This window comes from Anser cygnoides, chromosome 14, assembly GCF_040182565.1.
Source record: "Anser cygnoides isolate HZ-2024a breed goose chromosome 14, Taihu_goose_T2T_genome, whole genome shotgun sequence".
NCBI lineage: Eukaryota > Metazoa > Chordata > Aves > Anseriformes > Anatidae > Anser > Anser cygnoides.
The window spans coordinates 13,647,083-13,663,815 of NC_089886.1; the positions used below are offsets into that span (position 1 = coordinate 13,647,083).

Sequence of the window (16,733 nt, forward strand, 5' to 3'; positions counted from 1 at the left end):
AGGACCTGGAGAGCAGAGAGCAGAGCTCCTCAAGGATGCTGTGAGTCTGGGCGGCTGAACATCAGCCTCTTTGGGGCGTGTTGGGCTGTTCCTTTCTGCCCTGGTCGCTGCTACAGCTGCAAGGCAGAAACTGTTAATAACCCAGCTTCTCCTTTTTAATGCCAGGGCAGGAGGTTTCTCTAAGAAGCTGCTTCACCTGTTGGACCACCAAATTTCCGCACTGGCACAGAAAAAAAACATCCTCTGGCAACAGGATCCTTGCAGTCGAGTTTCCTTGTCCTGGTGATCCCTGCCACGTGCCCGGAGAGCCGCAGGGGCTGCCTTGCTGCTCTCTTTCCCCTGGACTCCCGGTAGCCTCCAGTCGCCGAGCGCTGCTCTGACACCGCCCGGGCTCCAGCAGCCCCGTGGAGGTAAGCCGGCACCGAGCACCGCAGCTCCTGGTGCTGCGGACACCTGCAGGGACCCTTGGGTGCACGGGGACTGTGCAGCTGCCGTAGGCTCGCAGCCAGCTCTGGGCCACCCTGACACGAACACCAGGGAGCAGACGGGCACTTGGGCAGCCAGGGCTGGGTGTGCTGCTGGTGCCAGCCCCTGTCCTCCTCCTCCTCCTGGACTGGCAGCTGCTGGAGCCGGTGAGATCCAGACACTGGAAGGATGTGAAAGCAGATGCGTGGGCTGGGGATACTGCTGGGGGATGCCACAGGAGGGGAGATGACCCATCCCGCAAAGCCTTGGCGTCTGAACGGGGCTGGTGGTTTCCATCGCACTGCGCAGGCACTGGGAAAATCCCCAGATCTTGGAGCTCAGCTGAGCCCCGTGCCCTGAAGGGCGCAGCCCCCAGGAAGGCAGAGGAGCTTCACACAGGCTCCCCAAATCCCTCTGCATCTCTAGCTGGCTGCTGCGGGGCTGCTTTCAGCCCGGGTTGCTGTAATTCAGTAGAAAAGCTCCTGGATGCCCTGTACCTGTGTGGTGCCTGCATGTCCAGGCTGTGCTCGCGCTCTGGGACAGCGGCGCTGCTCTGCTCCATGCAGCTCACCAGGGGGTGTGGAAACATCTCGTCTGGCAAAAGGGATCACACCTAGGTGCGTGCAAGGGCATTCCCCTGCATGTGGCAGCGGGGGCTGCGAGGGATGCTCCTTGCCCTCTGAAACAGCCTTTTACGAATTTAAAAGCTGCCATCCTCTCTCCCTTCCATCCTTGCTTCTCTAGCCTAAACAAACACAGGCCTTGCTCAGTCCGCCCCAGGGATCGGGGTGCACCAGCTCACCTCGAAGCCGGTCTCTGCCTTGGTATCTGCTCACCTGCTGGGGTGCAGGATCCGGCCAGGTGGAGCGGTGCTCAGGAGAGGCACGCTCAGTACGGCCTGGGCGCTTCTGGGCAGTGATGGCTGAGTTCACCTGAGCTAGAGGAGAGGCTTTGTTCTGTGTGGAGGGGATGGAAGCAGGCAACTCACTGACGTGCTAAACGTGTGGAAAAAAAAATCCTTCTAGTGAGGAGAATGGAAAATAGGAAAAAAGTGGCAAAGAATTGAGGCAGGGATGCCATCCTTCAGGAAAACCACACGTCCCAGCTGTTAGCCGTGGGTTTGGCTCGCTGGGCTTGCCGCACCAAGGCTCAGCTGCGTGGCCCAGGGCTGTCCCCGCGATGCCCTTGGGTTCGCCCCGTGCCTGCGTTCCCATCAGCGCTCGGAGCCGATGTTGCTGATCTTGTTTTCTTCTTTGTGTAACATCTGACCTGGAGAAAGCAAGAAGGGAAAAGTTTGCTTAGAGATGCTCTCTGTTTACAGAAGGGCTTTTCTTATCTGACATCCGCAAGGCTTGCCAAGCGCTCGGCTCACCCGGCGGTGTCTGGAGGTGCCTGCAGCAGCCCGCCATGGGGACAGGCAGGCATCTGAGCGCGGCTGGTTGTCATTAGGAAAGATCTCCACTTCTACCCCGACCGCCACAACGGCCTAAGGAAGCTCCCCGGGACTCACTGCGCCAGGACCGCGGCAGGCAGCCAGCTGAAAGGATGGTTCCAGCGCTCTGCGTGCAAGATAAAGCGCGGGGACTTTCCGTGCGGAATGAGAGTGTCAAGAGGCGTAGCAACGATTGCTGTAAGCTGAAGTCAGTCTGCTTTGCCCAGGTGTCGTTTGGGAGCCAGGAGCATACCTGTGCAGGGTGGGACGGCACACGAGGATGTTTCAGACCTGCACCGCAGGTTGCAGCGGGCCGCCAGCACCACGCACCACCCTCCCCTCCCGTGCCTGCGTGACACCGTGCGGGGCTTGCACCTGGGCTTTGTCGTCACTGCTGTTTGGTCACACAGCGACATGCTCTGTCTCTTCCTCGTTGCTTTTCCCCTCCCCATTTTGCCACAACCATGTCTCATCTCCATTTAACCTTCCTATTTTATTATGCCGGGATGGATTTTGTGTGCATCTGAGGCTGAATGAATCTTAAACACTTTCCTCCTGTGTCCTCTGTGCTCCCCAGGGGTGAGGAAGGTCTGTGCAGCTTTCCTGAGCCCACTGAAGGGTACAAAGACAGGCTTGTGTAAAGCGAGGGGCCCGTGCTCCTGCAGAGCCACCTTTCATTTCCATCCTTTTGCCGTCCTGGCTGCCAGCAGTGCTGGAGGTGGTAGCGGGGCGATTCCTGCTGTGAGTGCAGGGCAGCCTACAGCTGAGGATTTTGAGTTAAATGAAAATTATTCTCCAGCCCTCTTCCCAGAGATGGCCCTTGCTGAGGTGGAGACCATCTAGCCCCACCGCACAGAGCCAGGCACGTGCCGCTCAGATGCGCTGCGGTTTGAGAGGTGCCTCCGTGCCAGATCCGCGCCGTCTCGTCTCCCGCAGCACAAGCTGTAAAGGCAATCAGGGAGCTGTCGGTAAAATTGCACCCAGGACTCAGAAAGAACTGCTGTTCCTGAGCCTCTGTGCAAAAAGCAAAAGCTGCTACTCTTTCGGTTTCTGGACGCAGAGAGACGTGGGGTCTTCACTGCTTTGCCTTTCTTCTGCTCGGTGGGTTTCCCAAATGCAGCCCCAGCTGGCTGTGGGACAGAACAGGGCTGCTGGGGCCGAGGGAACTCCAGAGCAGTAATCCTTCGCAAGGTCTGCAGAGTTTTAATGCATGGTGAAACAAACAAGTGAACACCTGGAAGTTAATTAAGATTAAGGCCAACAAAAGGGCTGGGGCCTTCTCTTTCACTTACAAAACCAGCAGGTGGTTTCATCCATCGCTGCCCAGTACTGGGAGTAAAGACCTTGCACGTGAATCGCTTTTGTTTTCATGTTCTTGTTAGCGAAGTAACTGAGCCGTTCATCGTCCCTTGCTGGGCTCCTTGGGCAGGTGGATGTGCCTGAGGAATGCTGCTGCAGCGTGAAGCACGTCCGTGTCTTTTCCCAGGCAATTACTGGGATTGTCGTGTGGTTGGCAGGACACCAGCTCCCGCATGTCCCCTCCTCCTGCGCAGGATGGAGAGCGAACGCTTCGCGCTTTCATGAGCGGGAGCTGCTGCTCTGCTCTTACAGTGAGACTTCTGCTATTGGTACGTAGGAGCACACCTCACGTGCAGAGGCGGGAATTTATTGTTAGTTAAATCAGTGTTTAATGAAAATACAACAAGCATACTATACCCTTACAGTCCAGGTCATCCCGTTATTGTTAATCCCACTAACAACACAGCCACAGCTCTTGTCTACAGGCTTTCCGACACCTCCTGCTGTCGTGCTCGCCCACCGGGCCCCCTCCTGCAGCACGTCCCCGCTCCCTGATGTCAGCCTCCCCTCCTGGCGCTGCGGCGCCGGTTCTGTTCTCCGTCTCTTCCCGATGCTTCTTTCTTGCTGATGGTTTGTAAATTGAGTTAGATGCTGAGGGCTTACCGATGCTGCACCTTCACAGACTGGCTCGGGTTGGAAGGGACCTTAAAGGTCATCTAGTTCCAGCCCCTTTCACCTTGTGTGACCTTACTCTTGAGGGCAGTGACTGCGTAATTGCACAAACCCAAACTGGAGCTGGGTGCCGTTCCTCGCCTGGTGGCTGGAGAGCTCTGCAGCGGCAGCGAGGGGAATTTGTCTGAGCACTGGGCAAGATGTCGGAGTTCAAACCGAGCTTGAGCAAGCCGAGGCCCGGGCAAGTCCTTAGGCTGGTGTGAGCGGAGGTGTGGTCAGCTGCTGGTGACAGAGACGCTGTCCTTACTGTGCTACAGGGCTGCACTGCAGCCTGCCTCGGTATCGATGCCATCGGGCTGCTCTTCAGCAAGCGAGGTCTGGTTCTGTTTTCAAATCACGAAGTGACACAATCAGAGGGTGCTGTGCCAGGCAGGGAGAGGAGAAAGCCTTTTGCCCCACCTGAAAACACAGGTGAGACATCAGGAAATGGCAGAGCAATGGCTGTCTCATGTCCGAGTGGCACTCTTCATGCTGTTCAGGGGTTTGTTTTCTCTGCCCAGAACAAGCTGGAAGTATGTTTTAATGTATGAAATATTCAGAACATGCCTAAGGCATCACCAGAAAACAAAGACATGGCTGGAATTATTCGACAATGTATCTGCAGAGGATATAAAAACAAATAGATTGCAGGCATCCAAGTCAGGAAACAGTGAGAAGGGTGCTTGCTTTTGTCTTGTAGTGGACCACCCAAGGTGGGGGCAGCATTTCCATCACCCCAGGGCATCCGTGAGCGCTGCAGGGTCGGGAGCAGCTGGGCTGGGAAAAGCTGGGCTCACAGCCCCCTTCCCCACCTGACTCACAGCAGGGGTTAAAATAGGGGTGGCCCTCTGGTTTGCGTGAGTTCAGGCAGTGAACCAGGCCTTGGAACGGGATCTTGTGGCTCCCTCAGCTGTGGGCGACAAAGCCACATCCTGCTTTACCAGGCAGGACTTGGGAGCTGTGTCGTATGGCGCCAGCACAACCCCCGGGCTGCTCGAGAGGAGCTGGAGGAGGCGAACCTCGGGCGTGAGTCACAAAATCCGGGCACCGCAGCTGGACGCTGTCTCACTTCCCACACCTGCTTTTCCTTTTCCTTTCCCAGTTCATTATCTCCACATCTTTATTGAATGAACAAAGCCACAGGAAAGAGAAGGCGGGGTGCTGAGCGTGCGTCCCGAGCAGGCGGGCGCCCGGGGAGTCCCCGTGCCACAAGGCAGCGATGCCACCCGTGACAAAAGCCACATGCCCTCGTCCTCGTGCGCTGCGTCCTTGTGACGAGCAGCCCTGCGCCACCCAGGCTCTGCTGCTCCCGTCCCGTGGGGTCCTGCTGCAGGCAGCACCTCCTGCACCCTGGGGCTCTGCGCTGACCGGAGTTACTGCTTCAGTGATCAGGCGGATGGAAGAGTTGTTATGAATCTGCTCTTCTTGTTCCAGATGTTTAGAAAAAAATAAAATAAAATAAATCATCAAATCTAGTGTCATCCCATTTTGGATAGAAAATGTTTACTTGAAGGAAGAATAAACATTTTCCTACTTCAAGTGCATTTGTCCCTGCCCTAACAAGAATGTTTGTTTATGTCATGTTCATACCAGCTCTGAGTTTAGTAATTATTCTTCCAGCAGGAGCAGTTGAGTTGTGTCCGAACTGTGTACCATTGAGTAGCCGCTGCTCTCTGTCCAACAGCCAAACAGACAGTCGTGTGATCACAAGATCGAGGTTTCGGTGAGCAGAATGTGTTGGCTGGGGATGGCAGGAGGTGCCTGGTGTTAGGAAACCAAGACCCGCTGAGCTGCAGGAAGGCTCGAGCACCTCGCTCCTGGGGTATCCGTGGAAAATCCCATTACATAGTTTTGCTGCTCTGAGTCTCTCGTTTAACTTACTGAGGTTTCCCTTTTTTCCCCTCCAAACCACCTTCCTCTCACCTTAGCTGACACCACAGCTGACCAGGACCTGCCAAACCTAAAACCAGGCTCTGTGGGCTCCCTGCCCTAGCCAAAGCTCCTTGTCCTGCCGCACTGCATGGAGCAGCCTCCAGTTCCTGGGCTCTGGGGCTTTCCCACTCCTACTTCCCCTCATCCGGATGGGAAAGCTGGCGGAGCAAGTTCTGCTCGGCTGGGACTGCCCCTGCGTCAGCTCCATAAGGTCACGGAGGCAGAGATCTGCTTCGCTGATGTGCAGGCGTGTGGCACGGATCTGCCAGCAAGCAGCGACGTGTACCTGCACCGAGGGTTTGTTGATACGGCGCCAGATTAACCGGAATTCAGAGCACATGCCCGGAGATGTGTTCTTCAAAGTACCGTAGCAACTGGAACAAGGTGCTTGACTTTACCAAAATCAAGTGTTTCGGCAGAATATTTTTGTATCTCAGATTGAATTTGTCAAAACCCTTGTTCTTCATTCACCTAATTAGACTTTGATGCGTCCCTCAGTTTTGACGAGCTCCCCTCAGGAGTCACAAGTGGCTCAGAAACAATTCTAATTTACGAATACGAGCCTGTATGTCAGCTGGCCTTGCCTTTCCAGGTGTTCAGCACTAAAGCCAAAAATCTGATTTTTATAATGCTTTGCTTAATTATTTTCAACGCTCTTCTTTCGTGTCACGGCAGTTATTTTTTGTCAGTGATTGAAAGCCAGTTACGGGTCTTTGCTTGAGCTCCACACGACAGCTCGTGCCGCAGCTTCAAAAAGTCCCCTGCGTACTTCTGTAGTGCCTGTTGTTGAGGTGCATTAACCACACATTAACCACATTGACATTCAGATTTTCAGGCCGCAGATTTACCTTCTCTTCAAATAAATGGAGGAATTTTTGCCTTTTTTGCCTGTTTCGTTTCATATGTCTTGGGCAGTACTTTCTACTTTCAGCAAACTATCCGGAGCGTGCAGCAGCGGCTCTATGACATGGTATTGTCCCGGTCAGCAAAGCTCTTCCCTGTGTATATTTAGAATTAGACATGTTGATTTTTTACTTTGTCACAGACAAATATCTGCTGGCTTGTTTGATCTCCAGAGCAAAGGTGTTATTAGAGCGAGCAAAAGTGAGATGGGTTTTGTCACACAGCATGAAAGCTAGGGTGTGATTTGACTTGAGTCCTTAGTTATAGGCTGTGATGCAAAGGTGGAAAGAATTCAGCCCAGCTGTTGGCCTGAGTCTGCAGGTCCGACAGGAAGAGCCCTCAGATGTTTTTCAGGGTCAGGGTTGGTGGGTATATGCGCAGCCCGAGCTGGTGCGAGCAGCGGTGCGCGAGGCTGGGCCTTGCCAGTTGTGAGAGGGATGTGGGGGAAAACATGCAACCGTGGCTGTGTGTTTGGCATTGGCTTCATCTGTAAATGTGGCAGCTTTTGGGGCACATCGAAGTCTCACTGGTGTCCCTAAGACACTGAGTGGCAGCAGGCTGATGGGGAGGGAGGCCTGCTGGGCTCGGTTTATGTGTTCAAATTCTATGAAAGGGGTTTGGGCCACATGACAAGTATTCATTATAACTTTTGTTATGAATAAAGTACATTTCTGCTAATACAAACGTACCATAAAGCAGCTGTGTTGTCAGTAACAAAGGAGTTTGTGTAATTCCTTTTGTTCCTACTCAATTTTTTAACCATTTGGCTGAGTTTTAAACAGGTAACACCAAAAAAAAAAGGGTTTGGATGAAAGCTACTGAGTTCATTTCCATCACAAGCATGGAATTGCAAGTGTTGTGCTATTATAGCAGATTGCTGCTTATGACAATTTTCCTTCCAATTTTCAGTGCCGACGAATGCATTCGGTCCCTGCTGTGTCATCAGCTCGCAGCCTGTGTGACCTTGGTATCCCAAAGAGTTTTGTTCCTGCGGATGCTGCACGCGCTGCGGGTCAGTGGGGCTGCCCTGGGGGGATTGTATGGTGTCAGTGAGCCCCAGCTGAAGCTTGGGACACAAACCCTACAGGTCTGGATGCTGAAAAAGCTGCTCAGTGCTAAGGGCTGCATTAGCTAGATGGGAACACCGCTGCCTTCTCCGAGCGTTTCCATCTTCCCCTGCAAGTGTGGTGTGTCTTGCTTCCAAGCTTTTTTGTGTTTTCATCTTCATCCAACCTAGTCAGAAAGTTTCCTCTGGCAAGGACCATCTGCTTAATTTCCAGACGCTGTGAACGCTGTCAGTCAGCATGTGGCAAATAATGCCATTTAAGCATATCCACGATGGGGCCCATCATCGCGTCCGATGCAGCGGGCTGACAGGCTGGGTGGCAATGCGAGCAGAAATGGGACAGGGAGATGGCAGCGAGATGGGTCTGAGGCGGGTGGCTGGGCAGGACTGGACTCTTGACGTGAAACTTTATTTATTTAACTTTATTTATTTAAAGTTTTAAATAAAACTTTATTTATTAAGTGGTGCTGTGACGTTAGCACCACATTCCGCACATCAAAGTGCCCTCTCTATTACAGCGGTTTGTCTGAAGTGTTTTTCATGGGGGCTATTTTATTAACACTACTTAGGGGAGAAAAACACTAGGAATAAACTTGTGCTGTTTATTATTTAGTTAATTCTACCAAATATGCTAGTAAACTCTTGTGTACTCAGTGTATTGAGGAAAAAGGGTAGTCAAATAAAGAAAAAGCTGTATTTAAACCAAAGGAGCACTGTGTTGCAACCTCAAGCCCCTCCAGAGTGGCACCGTGGCCCCCTTTCCCTGAGGCTGGGATTAGGATTAGGATTGGGATTGGGGGTGGGGGTTGGGGCTGGGGCTGGGGTTGGGGTCGGAGCCCGGCCCCCTCACACCGCCCCTCCCAGCCCGTGAGGCGCCCCCACGGCCCCTCCCCCCCCGCACTGCGCCGCGAGCCCGCCGCCTGCGGCCCGCAGCCAATGGGAGCGCGGCGCCGCGGGGGCCGCCGGGAGTTGTGGTCCGTCGGGAGACGAGCCCGTAGGCGGGAAGAGGGGCGGAGCTGCCCTTTGGGGCGCGGTGACGTTGCGTGCGTGTGCGCGTCTGCGCGTGCGTGTGCGTGCGTGCGCGCGGCGGGGGGGGCGGCGGCGGCGGCGGCGGGGCCTGGCCGGGGCCTGGCGGCGGGCGCGGGGCCGGGGCCGGGGCCGGGGCCGGGGCGGGCGGGGCCGGGGGCGCGGAGCGGAGCGGGGCTGGGCCGGGCCGCGCTGCCCGCCCGCCGCCATGGAGCCCGACTCGGTGATCGAGGACAAGACCATCGAGCTGATGGTGAGTGCCCCCCGCCGCGCGGGCAGCCCCGGCCCCGCCGCCCGGCCCCGCTCCCCCCCTCCCCCCCTCCCCCGGTTCCCTCCGCGGTGCCCCCGGCTGGGCCCTGCGGGGCTGCGGGGGGGTCTCCGGGGCCGGCGCGGTGACGGGAGAGGGGCGCAAAAAAAAAAAAAAAAAAGAGATAAAAAAACCCTGAACCCCAAAAACTAACAGGAAAAAAAAACACTAAAAATAAAAACCGGGCACGGGCAGGGGGAAAGCACCGAAAAGCGGCGTCGGTGCGGGGGGCGCGCTGCAGGCGGAGCGGGCGGAAAGCGAAAGCGAGCGGCACGGCCCCGGGGTGCCCCTGCCGCGGGGGGCTCGGGGAGCCGGGCCCGGGCTCCCGGGGCCGTCCGGGGGCTCCCGGGGCCGGGCCGGGGCTCCCGGGGCCGTCGGAGCGGGCGGGAGCCTCCCGCGTTGCGCGCTGCAGGCGCAGCTCGCCGTCCCGCCCGCAGCCCCAGCCGGTGCCGCATCGGGGGCCGAGGAGGCAGAAGAGGCGCGGAGCCGCTCCCCGGTGCGCTGGGCTCGGCGGAGGCGGCCGGCGCGTGGTTTTCAGCTAGCGTAGCTCCCGCTGAGGCGCCCGGCCCGCGAAATAGGAACTTTCTTCAGCGTCACCTGTGCCGCAGGGGCAGGAATCCCGAGCCCACAGCCCGCAACCCTGCGGGGCCCGGCCAGCACCCGGCCCGGCAGCTAAAGCTGTGCTCGGTGAGGCTGCTGCCCCGGCCCCGGCCCCCGCCCCGAAACCCTGGTGGCACCGGCAGCGATCCCGCCGCAGCGGGGCAGGTGGCTGCCGCAGGACGAGGCTGAATTTCCCCTCTGAATTTCCACCCTGAGCGGTGAGTTTTCCAGCGGCTTTTTTCCCACCTGCCCCACCGGTGGTGGGAGGTGCTCAGGTGGCATTCCGGGCCGGGAGGTACGTTCGCCTCCCTCAGCTTTCGTGCTTGTCTCTTGTGTAAGCCTTTCTACCAGTCTCGTCTGGGTTTGGCCAAATCAGCAGAAGCAAACACAGCTTTTGAATGCTACTGATGATGGCGTCCCCCATTTACAGCTGCATCTAGGAAATGCACTAATGTAAAGGCGAATACTCACTGGGATACTAAGTTCTTTATTTTGTAGCAAGAGATTGAAGAAACACATTTTTCTCCTTTTCAAAACGCATTAATAATTGTCAAATTTTAATAGGATGAACAATTAATTCTGTAGTTTCCCACAGAAGACAATACTCTGCAAAATGTAGATGGTTGAATTTAACTTCAGCCTCAGCGAGGGCTTGCCCAGAACCACTTGTGCTTGAGCGCGCAGGCTTCACTCGGGTCCTTGGAAGCCATTTGGAACCGGAGACGTGGCTCGAAGGCTTAGTGCCCGCGTGCTGTAGCAGATGAGATGCTCTGCACCGTTTCTGTAAGGCAGCAAGGCAGGAGTAGAGGCGGTATGGACAGAGCTCACAGTCAGAGATTTCAGTGTTTGGTGCAAGCTCCTCTGTCAGCTGTTAAGGGTAGCAGGAAATATCCCAAAGCCAGGGATGATCCTGACGGGTAAGACCTAACGGGATGCTCTCCTGTGTGAGGATGGCATCCTCAGGAAGAGGATGCGGGTGCTGCTCACTACAAGCAAGGCGTTTTATGCCTCTCTCTGCCACAGGAGGTTGTGTTTGGTGCGCTCTGGGTGCTCGGTCGCTGCCCTCTGAGGCCAAGGATGAGTCCCGAGTCGCAGAGGTGCAAATGCCTGGTGCAGAGGCTCGGAGGGACGAGTGCGATGTAATTCTGAGTGGCTGATAAACAAGAGGGAGCGTGTCAACATGTTAATGGCCCAGAAGTTTCAGAACGGGGTGTTCCAGCCCTCAACCATTCCTGCGCTGGATGGATCATTTGCATTTATTTAAAGAAAAATCAGTCATGGAAATAATGCCGGTCTATTTTTAAAGCTGGAATCTAAGAGAAATATTTTAAGGTTTCAGAGTGACAACTTCCATTTGCCGTACAAAGTTTTAGCTGGTGTGCCGAAGTCACTCTCCTTCTAGGACAGCTTAAGGCTGGCGATACGTGGTTCCGGCTCTGTAAGTCACACCATCCAGCCTTCCCAGCGGTGATGAGCCCTTGATTTAGTTGGGACGTTTCATGGCTTTCATTTGTAGATGGTATCGGCCTCCCCAGGCGAGGTCCCCGCTACCTGCACCAGTGAGTTCGGGAGGCTCGGGGCCTCCGGGGCTGACTCGTGTGCCCGCGGGAGGGCCGGGGTCAGGCTGGTGCGTAGCTGGCAGGTGCTTAGCTGAGGCACCTGAGCACTGCGCCGTCCCGGCCCACTGCTTTGTGCGAGTGGGCAAACCGTTAGAAAGGGAGGAATGAAGAGGTAATCCAGACCAGATGGGGGGCTAGCCAAACTGATTGAGAGGGCTCTTTCTTCCCCTGGTTTTGATTTTTCTCTGTGGAATTAGGTAAGGGTGACCTTTTTGCTCTTCTAAAGAATCAACCTTTTTTCTTTCTTCAGGTGAAATACCAATGACAATTTGTGGAACACCTTTTTTACCTACAAATTCGGAGCAGTTTATGAAATCTGTGCTGTTCAAACCCACTGTACGCGTTTGTCTTGAACGCTCGATAAAAGCCTTGTGTTCCCGTGTTCTCAGAAAGCTTCACCTAACCGTGCCTTTGTTTTACCAGCAGGCTTTCAAAGTAGGGGATAATTAGCCTCTTGGTTCGCATTGATGTGGTTGTGGAAGAATACAGAGGTATGAAAAATACATTTTTTCATACAGGTTAAAAAGTTACATGGGCATGGGTGGAACCGTGCGCATCCTGAGTGTAAAAACCCAGCTCCCAGGCTCGCAGGCTCCTGTGCCCACCGGCCGCTCTGGGAGGCGGCGGCAGAAGCAGGAGGGCAGCGGGTGTAAATTCATCCACTTGCCGAGCCCGTTAGCAGCTGCCTCGCCGCCGTGTCCTTGATGCGCGCCGTTCCACGAGCGCAGATCCCCCTGCTGCAGCGTCGGCAGATTCGATTCAGCACGCCGCCGCTCGGCGGTGGAGGGGCTGTGGGAAGGCCCTGCCTGGGGTCCGACCTGCCGAGCTCGCGTGCAGCGCGCGGCCAGCCGTGCCGGAACGTTACGTGTGCGGAAAGGGTTTTTCCTGACGTGCTGCCTTTGTTGTCTAGAATGTCTCTCGTAAGTGTCCAGCGTTGAAGTGCCTCGGTAAATAATAAATGAAGAACTATAACCGAGTATCTTGCCAAAAGCCTTTCGCTTTCTCCTGGCAGACCTTGCGTGCGAGCTGCAGGCCTCCACGTTCCGAAGGTAACCTCTGGGAATGGAGCGCTGCACCCGGGAGCGCTGTGCCAGCAGCCGCTTCTCCCGAGCCGTGCCAGCGGTTCCTGCAGCCCCTGGGTTACTGCGGCTGGCCACGGCTGTGCCCCCAGGCTATGTGAAGTTGTACAGGGCAAAATAAATGGCAGCGTTCTGCTTGGAAACTGAAACACGCCTGCTGCACGTGTCTCGGTAGGCCGTAACGCTCTGCCTTTCCTTCCCTCCCTGTCCCAGTCGGCACTAGCCAAGCAGACGGTTGCACTTGGTTAATTTTTTTCCGATTCTTCTCGGAGGAATCCTTCAAAGAGTTGACTTCGGTGGCGATAGAGATACAGATGGACTAGGCTGTGATGGGATTTGCATCTGGAACAAAGGAGGTACTGTTGTGGCTCAAATGTCGCTGCTCAGCCCTTCATCGTGAGGGCTGGGAGGAGCGGGCAGTTCATGCACAGGTTCACAGATGTCTCACGAGCTGCTCACGGCGCTTTCTCTAGTGGGATAGCAAAGCGTGCTTTGCAGCTGTCTTTTTTTAATCTTCATTAGCTAAATGAGCGGCGGTGTGAGCTGCACGCCAGACGTTAAAGCGTGCATTCAGAAGCACGTTGAACTGTTTCATACTTGGGGGGGGAAAAGGGAAATGGCTCGAGCGGGTGTCTCGGGAGGCGGTGGCCGGTTAGGAGGCTGCGTGGAGGGCACAGGAGCCTTTGGGGCAGCGGATTTAAGAGCTGTGCTGCTGCAGAGGCCATCAGAGTGACAGCCGCGCTTCAGAGTGCCTGTAAGAGGAAGGATGAATATATCAAGCGAATAGATTGCTGTGACTTTGGCAGCGGTGCAGAAAATGGGAAGGAAGAGCTTAAGAAAATGAATTAGAGCTAGGCAACTGAATTTAGAGCCAGCAGAGTGATGATGAAATGAGGGAAGTAGACAAAGAAGTGTGGAAAGCTGTATCTTTTGGGAAGGGTTAGATAAAACAATAGGCTGAGGGGGGCAGCGGGCTGGCAAAGGGAAGAGGGGACACGGCAAACCCAAAGATGCGGAACAGAGGTTGCAAATTAAAAATAAAACATCTGAAGCGCGGGTTTGGATGGCGGCAGCCATCGGTTTGCCCAGATGAAGGAGAACTGCACATGTTCCGTTTGTAGGGAAAGCTCTGAACCGAAATCTCTTCTAGCCCTTAGTAAGGGAAACCTGCAGTTTCTTTGGGAAACCAAATGCTTGTGTTTCACCAAGGGCTTGCTAAACCTCATTTGAGAAGGAGATTTTTCCCTCGCTTCAGTTAAATTATCTAGCATTACTAAATTTGCCAGCCTTTGCAACAGCAGCGAGCAAATCAGGAGCAGCAGATGAAGTTACCTCGTTGCCCAAAGAGCGCGGGTAGCTCCAGTGCCTGCGGGCACCGCCGGGTAACTGGAAGGTGACGTGCTGCCTGCAGGCCCTGCCTCGGGTCTGGGGAGCCCAGAATTAGGCTCAGAAACGCGGTGCCTGGCTGCCAGCGGGGAGGGGATGGCGCCTCGCGGGTGCGCTGCGTGCCCCTCTGATGGGCGGGCTGTCGGTCGCTCCTGCAAAAAGACATAAAAACGTGCCCGTGCTGTTTGTGCCTCTCAGAGCACGCTGACTGCATCCCTTCGAGTTGTTAATGTTGCTAAAAATGTGGGTCACCGGTGAGCATTGCGCCAGCATCTCAGCACAACAAACCGAGCTGGCTTATTGCAGGCTGTGCCGTAGGGAGGCCTGGCGGTGTCCTCTGAAGGCTGGATGGACGTTTTCATTTCGTGTGTGTTTTCTGAAACACCTCCGCCACTTGTTAAATCAACACGATGTATGTTTTTTGATGCGTTCCGTTTTATTGCTGTGGAGTTTAGAGGTCACTGTCTTGCTTTTGCGTTTTCAGTTTCGTCTTCCTGCGCTGCTCAGGGCGCTTGTTCAGCGGCGTGCAACGCGAGACGGGTTCGAAACGAAATGGGTGTTGTGGCAAACGTGCCAGGGAGGGAAGAATGATGTGTGGGAGAGAATGAGACCGTGGCTGTGAGAGGGCTGCTCGGTGACAAGTCGTGTTCTTGTTGTTGCAAGGCAGAAAATAAGTTGAAGGGAAACGAGAATCTGTACCGAGTTGGTTAAACTAATGCTGATTAATAACAATACTTACATTCCAGCTTTCTTCTCATGATGTTTTCTTTGCACTAATGCCACTGTTCGTTATATAATCTGATTTCACAGCTTGATTTCCATGGTATTGATAATGCTTCGGTATTCACAGAAAATCCACTTTTTCTGGAAAATCCCTTCCTTCCCTGGTTTCTTGGTGTATTTCTGAGCTCCGTGGTGTGACATCTGACAGCCTACTCCATTTTCCTGTATTACTTTCACACATTTCCCACTATGAGTGGTGCGTGACTGAGACCAGATAATGCAAAAATAACGCAGTGCCTTTTGTGCTTTAATAACAAAAAAAAGTGCTGACTTTTTGGAAACTTACTTTGCTTCTCATACAGGCGAAATTAACAACGGGAGCGTTTGGAGGCGTGGTGTTTCTTCATTGCTTGGTTTATCCAGGTCCCCCCAGGAGTTGCATCCCTCTACTTGTACCCTGCAAAACTGAAGTTTCTGTAGGGAACTGAAGAACAATTCTGCTTCCCAGGCCCACTTTCCTACAAATGCAGACAGAAATTTCTGAGATGTAGGTAGGTACCTGCCCCCTGCTAGGACCAACGTGCCTTCACTGTGAACCAGTAAAAACCTTTTGGGGTCAGCTTTTAGCCATGCAGCACTGAGAAGAGTTGTTTCCTTCGTAGGCTGGGGGAAGACAGGCAGCTGTGTATTCAGCCTTAGGAGCTGCGCGGCCGCGCTGTAAGTTTCCGGTTGCTGCGAGTTGTTGCGTAGGGAATTTTGGCACAAAAATTGTGACGACTCGCATCGTGTGCCCTTCTGGGACGTGTGTGCACGTCAGAGTGGCTTGCACAATGATGGTCTGTTCAAATCTTGTCTTGTTAAGTCACGCCAATCGCAGGGTTTCAGACCAAACTACACGCAGCTCTGTGGAAATCTACACTCGGCATCTGTTTGCAAAACTGAAGTTACAATTACAGCTTGTATTTGATAGAGAATCTTTCAAGCAATTCTATCTGGGCAGCGAAGGACTAGCCAGGGAAACTTGATATTGGGGCTGTCTCCATCACTCCGCTGCTTCCAAGAGAAAAATCAGACCCGTGCTGTCACACTCCCGTGCCTCTCCTTCTACCATCCTGCTGGCTCTGTTGACTTAGCAAATCGGCACATTTATATAATTTTGATAGCTGTCGTGTTACTGAGCTATATTGTACTCTTAAATTCTGAGTCATATGCCTTGACATCTTATCGCTTTACTTGGCAGCCTTAAAATTCATAGATTGGGCACGGTGTCAGATTTACAGCCCTGCTCTGCCCTTGAAATGTTGCCCTGTCACTGTTACGTTACCAGTGGTCAGAGCCTGAAGTCACCCCTCGGTGAAGATGCTCCTTTCTTTGGGGAGCTCTGGACAGCCGTGCCCATAACTCTTCTCCTGTCCTTCTCCTTGCTGCTCCTGTCTCGAGGCACAGGGCACTGTTGTGGAGGGTGAGGAACGCTTGGTTCAGTTCTCCGGAGGGATTGGAGAGGAAAGGGAAGGTGGGAGAGGTGGTGTTGGCCTGTCCTCCTCTGGGTATTGCAGCAGCGTGTTCTAGGAAGTGCTGCCCCTGTTAGGGGAAGTCCTTCTGTAGGCTGGCCCAAGCCTTTAGGAGATCTGGCTGGAAGCCTCGCAGCCTCGTCGCTTTTGGATAGGCTTTCGTTATTAGTTCTGTCACGGGCGTAGCGTGCACTTCTGCAGGCTTTCTTCTCGTAGGTGTTGCAGCTAAAGCCGCTTCACATCCGTCGTTCTTGACTCTGAGCACACTGCTAAAGTGCTGGCTGCAGCCCCTTCACCATCTCGCTTAGTGAGGGGCAGCTTTCCCTTACCTCAGTCAGGAAGAGCATGCCTCACCTTGCTCCTAGCTGTGGGATCTGTTGCAGAGACGCAGCGATACTGAAGATCTGAAGTCAGTGCTCTCCTTCAGGTCGTGTCTTGAAGGCTCCATCTTTGTGCAGCTGGTACGTAAGGAAGGTCGGATCACTTTGGGTCTGGAAAAAGGCAGAGAATCAGGGCAGTGACGTGCTTTAGAGCATGTGGATGGCAGTTAGGAGAAGTCGATGTGCTTTGCAAAGCTGTGTGCTGCCAGTCTAGAGGTTCTTGGAGCGTGCTCGCAAGGTACAAGCTGGAGGACGAAGCTTTAGTGTTTGCTCCGCTGTTTGCCTTGTAGTTTC

At 54.3% G+C, this 16,733-nt stretch overlaps 1 protein-coding gene across 4 annotated transcripts in view; it reads left to right on the forward strand.

Annotated features, from left to right (window-relative positions):
* The first annotated feature begins 8,939 nt into the window (after positions 1–8,939).
* The window catches only part of FBXW11 (F-box and WD repeat domain containing 11), a 75,482-nt gene continuing 67,688 nt past the window's right edge, over positions 8,940–16,733 (forward strand). For 3 of the 4 annotated variants that reach the window (XM_066977324.1, XM_066977326.1, XM_066977325.1), the window contains exon 1: positions 8,940–9,087. Coding sequence is in view for 2 of the 4 variants with exons in the window: in XM_066977325.1 (XP_066833426.1) it covers positions 9,043–9,087 (45 nt within the window). In the remaining 2 variants the exon portion in view is untranslated. The remainder of the gene's footprint in view (positions 9,088–16,733) is intronic. The other variant, XM_066977323.1, reaches the window with a different exon arrangement.